Source organism: Myotis davidii, unplaced genomic scaffold (genome assembly GCF_000327345.1).
Source record: "Myotis davidii unplaced genomic scaffold, ASM32734v1 scaffold78, whole genome shotgun sequence".
Taxonomy (NCBI): Eukaryota; Metazoa; Chordata; class Mammalia; order Chiroptera; family Vespertilionidae; genus Myotis; species Myotis davidii.
The window spans coordinates 1,856,431-1,862,638 of record NW_006290305.1 but is presented as its reverse complement, the minus strand read 5'-3'; the positions used below and the strand labels follow the sequence as shown (position 1 = coordinate 1,862,638).

General features: G+C 49.0%; 1 protein-coding gene across 6 annotated transcripts in view; it reads right to left on the bottom strand.

The window, feature by feature from the left end:
• Positions 1 to 3,053, bottom strand: part of SLC41A3 (solute carrier family 41 member 3) — a 33,668-nt gene extending 30,615 nt beyond the window's left edge. For 5 of the 6 annotated variants that reach the window (XR_001513781.1, XR_001513780.1, XM_006763236.2 and 2 more), the window contains exon 1: positions 2,747 to 3,053. Coding sequence is in view for 4 of the 6 variants with exons in the window: in XM_006763236.2 (XP_006763299.1) it covers positions 2,747 to 3,001 (255 nt within the window). In the remaining 2 variants the exon portion in view is untranslated. Of the gene's footprint in view, positions 1 to 1,379; positions 1,469 to 2,746 lie in introns of those variants that run through there. The other variant, XM_015563577.1, reaches the window with a different exon arrangement.
• Positions 3,054 to 6,208: the final 3,155 nt, after the last annotated feature.

Below are 6,208 nucleotides of genomic sequence, written 5' to 3'. Positions count from 1 at the left end.
CTGACCCTTCCGCCTGTACCCGTCGGAGGCTGAGATTAATGGTGTGTTTCTGAGAAAACAGGTGCCAAAGTTAACTGGTTTAAGGGAGCTAACCGGTTTAAAACAAAGCCCCTCTCAGCTGGCCTGCAACACCGACCACACCACTCCCAAGGCACACCGCTGCAGAGGCCCCAACAGCAATCACTTTCTTCTGACCTTGGCAACTCCTGCAATTTCTTTATGGTTTTGAATGTGTTCAGACATCATAATACAATGTCAACACACACAGCAAGACCATGACCCATTCTCATCAGGACAGAAGATATGGAAATAGATAATCACTTGTACAATTTCATATAGAGATTCCTGATTAAGCAAGTTATAAATCATTACAAAATTGTTTCTCATTTTTAAAAAATCAAGTGAGAAATTAAGATAAATACACTCACACACAGACATACAAACAGTAAAAAGTTCAGAAAGATATATACCAAGGTGCTCAAAGTGGTTATGCTTGAGCGGCATAATTATAAGTGACCTTTATTTTATAATTTGCTGTATATTCTATTGTGAGTATTTGCTTTTATAACCATCAACTGTCACCAAAAATAAATAAAAGATGCCATTATGTGAGGAAAAATTACTTTCTTTGAAACTTGAGAACAAAATATGTCAACACAGTTTATTGGGTCATAATAAAAAAAAACACAATCAAGAATGTGATTTTAAAAATAGTTCAGTAGCACAGTGGAAAATCTCCCAAGAGCTTCAGTTGGATTCCAGGGCTGTACCAGGTAGCGGTGGAATCTGGGTCAAGCATCAGGTGGGTTTCTGGGTGACCTGTAACAAGTCCCTGCCCTTGTGGGCCTCTAACCACTCAGCTTCCAGCATGAGGGCGGGACTGCATCAGTGGTTTTCCGTCCACAAGGCCATCAGAACTACCGGGGAGCCCCTAAAATGTGCAGCCCCACCTCAGGGCAGACCAGTGAATCAGATCCCCAGGCCTGTGGCATCAGAACCACTCCTCTATGCCAACACCCCTTGATTTTTAGGGCGTGAGTCATTGCAGGACAGTTAGGAGGTGCCGAGGGCAGGCAGAGGGCTTTGGGATGCATATGGCCATTCCTAGCTTTCACTTCTTATTCTTCAGTGAGAACTGGGAATTCCCAGGAGTATACCTTCCAAACGGCCTCCTATTCCTTTTGTGGGTCACCTTGAGCCTTGGCTGATTCTGAGCCAAATGGCCTGAATTCTTTCCCATCCTGTTAGGTCCTCAGAAATCAAGCCAATTACATTTTCAATAACAGGAAAGGTTCTTTATTTTCTGCTTCTGTGGCTGGCAGGCCCACCCACAAGTAAAAGTGGACTGAGTCGCTCGCTCCCAGCCCTGCCCAGCTTACTCTCATGAAGCTTCTCCAAGCAGCTCCTTCAGGTCACTCAAGCCTCATCCCAGCATCTCCTCCTCAGAGAGTCCTTCTCGGACTCCCCAGAAGCCTACCACCCAGCTCCATTTTCATCACAGCCCCTACTGCCACCTAACATGGACTTATGCATCTACTGTCTGTCATCGATTGGCTGCCTTCTGCACAGGCCCTGATCAAGGCCTGGGCTGGGAGGAGCCTGCAACCGAGGTATGTGCCCTTGTCCAGAATCGAACCCGGGACCCTTTGGTCCACAGGCTGATGCTCTAGCCACTGTGCCAAAACGGCTAGGGCTCCCCACTCGATTTTGACGGCCATGAGAGCAGGGCCTGGCTGTCGTGTCCACCCTGGCGTCATCCAGCTCAGTGCTGGCCCATGACACACACACTCATGTTGCATGAATGAGTGAATGAATGATTAAATGAATAAACAAATAAACAGAATCGTAGAAACAAAGAGAAAAAGAAAGCCAGTCAGCCTTTCATGCGGTTGAGTGGTGCCAAGCCTAAAATTATTATGATTTTCTGCCTTGACATCTGGTAAAACCATGGCCTCACTGCAACTACCCCTCCCCTCTCTGCTCCAGCGGATAAGGTCCCCTAGCTAAGCAATGCTTCTTATCAGGGGGACCAGGCACAGTTCCCAATTATCCCTGAAGTGGGTTTTAGTTCCTGCCAGCCCATGAGATTATCCAAACAGGCTAATCTCACCCTCCCACAGAACCAGTGGGCACCTCACCCTATTGTTACTACACAGGCCTGCCTCCCACAGCCCCTGGCAATTTGCTCGGCTCCCAAGCATAACCCGTGTGGCCCTGAGTGGTAGGCAGTGTCCTTCTCCCCCAGGCTGTGAGTACTGTGACTGATCAACTCAGTGATCTCATCTGTCCAGTGCTGGGGTCATGGGTCCAGCCAACCCCATAACACTAGGGCAGGAATCCCTCTCTCACCAATTAAGTAAAGAAGAGGCTTTCAGAACCACAGCGGATATCATGCTCCGGAGAATAACAGTTTCACAGCTCGTTTTAATTCATTTAAAATTAAGGGGGGAAAGGGGCGCTCTTCCTCTTGGGAGCATGCCCCTGCCTTCCCCTTCCTCCCCTTCCTCTTCCCCTTTCCCTTTTGCTCCCCCTCTCCTTCCTGGTCCAGAGCCTGCTTAACCTAGGGTATGTTAGTCCCTGTCACTAGTAACTAAAAGAACCTTTACCAATTTGTAGGAAAGTTGTATTTCAGAGGAAGAGGCCCTACCCTATGTTCCTCAAGCTGGGCCCAACATGTAGCTGCCTCCTCTTAGGGTGACATTAGGCAGTCCCCCAACACCATCATCCCCATTTGGTTCCCACTTACCTGGAAATAGTTCAAAAGTATGCCAGCCCCTGACAGTCCCAGGCCTGCAAACATGAAGGGCACTGTCACCTGGAAGCCAATGGATAGGGCAGTCTCCTTGCTGAGTTCAGTCCCCAGTAGTTTAGAGGTCACCCTTTGGCTCTCAGGGAAAGTCAGAGGTCCATCTTCTGAGGCTGCAGGGAGTCTTCCTGTGCTGAGGGCGGGTGGCAGCCCTAGCTCCTCCGGCCTCCGCTGTCGGGTCTCTGTCCCATCCATGTGAGCACGGCTAGGCCCCTGGCAGCCTTCACCTGGGAGACACAAAGCAGCAGGGATGGTAGGGTAGAGTTCCTGACCCCCAATAGAGCTGATACCCTGTAAGTCCGCAGGCCCTTCTCACAGAGGCTGGCATCATTCCGGTCAATCCACAGCCCTTCACTTGGTGCCTGCTCCACATGGCCTCCTGCAACCCCAATTTACACACATTTTTATATAATATGCACACGTTTGAGAAAAAAACACACACATACAAAAGACAGCATCAAAATACATGAATTATAACCAGCAAAACCGGTGGTATAAGGACTTCTCAAAATTCTCTTTCATAAAAGCAACAGGAAAATTGTCAGAAGTAACTTTTTCGGAATTCTGAAAATTAATCAAAGGCATGTAGCAACACGGATTTTTTTTTAAGTATATTTTTATTGATTTCAGAGAGAGGAAAGGTGAGGGAGAGATAGAAGCATCAATGATGAGAAACATCAATTGGATTGGCTGCCTCCTGCACGCCCCCTACTGGGGACTAAGCCCGCAACCTGGACATGTGCCTTTGACTGGAATCGAACCTGGGACCCTTTAGTCCACAGGCCTATGCTCTATCCACTGAGCCCAACCATCTAGGGCAACACAGATTTAGTCAAGAGAAAATATTGAATCTCAGAAAGAACATTAACACTATAATGTCCATAATGTGTCAACTTGCCTTATTCCCATCCCCTGCTCTCCCCCTCTGAAGCAGCCTTAAAAACCTTAAAAAGAGATGGAGGACTAAAATGGGCTAGAGCTATTTCAAAGCCTCATTCCCAAAGAATTCTCATTATTTGACCTACCAGGTTGTTCACTGGAAGATACCACTGGTAGACGGCCTGAAATTGGACTCATAGGTCACTTAGCATAAAAAGGCTTTTCCCTACTGGACATTTGCTGAAAACAATTACAGGCACTTTGTGGCTGCCTGAGACAGTAGGTAATATTGGGAAAAACCAGTGGTCGGCAAACCGTGGCTCAGGAGCCACATGCAGCTCTTTGGCCCCTTGAGTGTGACTCTTCCACAAAATACCACGTGCGGGCGCGCACATACAGTGTGATTGAAACTTTATGGCCCATGCGCAGAAGTCGGTTTTCGGCCTGGGCGAGTCTATTTTGAAGAAGTGGCGTTAGAAGAAGTGAGGGGGTGTCGGTCCTAGGGCGGGCAATGGGAGATGCAGTGCAAGCGGGCCATGGGATACCGACGTTTTTAGCAAAGGCCAGCTTAGGAGTACCCTGAGTATGTTAATAACAATGTACCTACCTGTATAGTTGAAGTTTAAAAAATTTGGCTCTCAGAAGAAATTTCAGTCGTTGTACTGTTGATATTTGGCTCTGGTGACTAATGCGTTTGCCGACCACTGGGATAAACAATACACTAACAGAAACCTAAAAGGAAAAGCTAGGAAATAAGATGCCTACACAGACTTTGAAAGTTCCTACACATTTCAGGGAATCTAAAAGGCCGCTCAGACTGAGCTGAGCGTATGTTGAGGAAATACTTGCAAAGGCCCAGCGCATTCTCACCCCTGGCTAATTGGGCGGCTCTGCACAGGCAGAAAGTGGAGGCGAGGGACACTCCTGTCAAGAGAGTGGGCCATGGGTGCGGGGGACCCTCCTTTAGCCTGCAGGGAGGGGTGAGGTGGGGGAAGGAGTCCAGGCCAGCCTTCCCCCAAAGGAAAGACTACAGACTGAGGAGCACACTGACATTGCCTCACCCAATGAGGAGGTGGGGGCAGAGAGGAGAAAGCCAGCCCTGGATCCCCAGCCTCTGGGCACCCCAGTGTTCTGGAATGTGGTCCTTAGCACCTCATACAAAGGTGGGGGGGGCAAAGCCATTCCTGACCACTCTGGGGGTTGCGGGTGGGTCAAGATGCTGTGAGGCCTCAGCTCTCTGGGCTTCACAGGTGACCTGGTCCAGTGGGAGAGCTTTGGAGCTGCCACAAGGACGAATCTCAGCTTCTCCCCTCCCTAGATGTGTGTCTTCTGATAGTTACATTTCTGTGGCTCCACTGCCTCATCTGTTACACGGGGATAATTGCACCTACTTCATAAGAGTTGTGAAGAGTGTGTTCACATAAAAAAACAAAAAACCATTGAAACCTGTAAAGAATTTTTGTGAGTTTATTTGAGCCGAACTATCGACATATGCCCGGAAGCAGAACCTCAACGAATTGAGGTAATGCTCCGGAGATTGGCGGGTTACATCTGCATTTATATATTGCAATCCTTGGTGACAGATTTAAGGAGGTGGGATTAAGCAGCGAAGCAGGGGGGTGGGGGGGCGATAAAAAGTAAAATGATGGACACATACTTAGGTGGGTGCAGGAACGATAAAAAGTAAAATGATAGACACATGCTTAGTTGTGTGCAGGAACAATTAATATGATAATGAAGGAATTTGTGGTATCTGTCCTGGTGCCCAGCACATGAGGTTGTGCCCCAAGAGGTCCAGAAAAAGGGAAGTTACAAGTTACCCAGACATTTCAAGGGTATGTTATTATAGATGCCAAAAGACAGATAGGCTCAGTTAAGGTAAAGGTTGGACTTGTCAGTGAAGATACCAGCCTAGGATGTAACTACCCACCATAACTGCTTTTAGTTAAAGTTTAATTTCAGACCATCCTTTGCGGTTACTTTAGGTCTTTGAGTTTGCAAGACCGCCACGCAGGCCTTCCCTGAGCTCGTCAGGTTAGCATGTGGCCCCTTCCGTCCACAAGTGCAAGGAATAATTCATTTGCATCACAGGACACCTGGCTGGTCCCATCACCAAAAGGACCCACCTGAGTGGTTTCTGACCAGCTGGGGAGAGGGAGGAGCTGGAGAATCTGTATGGGGAGCAGGACAGTTAAGCCCAGACATCAGAAGTTTGGGGTGCCCGGTGTGAGGGACTGAGCCTCAGCGCTACCTTAAAAAATAGGACTAGTTGGAAATGAAGAATTAGGACTCCCCCCCCCCCCATGCTCTGGGTCCCCTCTCCAGCACGCTCCCCACCCCGACACCCCGCCCGCACCATCCCGCGCTGCGCCCTCAGTATCCCTCCCCCTTACCAAGCACCCTAGACAGGGTCCCCTCTCCCCTTTCCCCAGGCCAGGACCTTACCCGGTTCCTTCCCCAGGCGCTGGCGCCGCCTTCTCTTCCCTCCCCCCTTTTCCCTCCTCCATCGCGGACCTCCCGGCC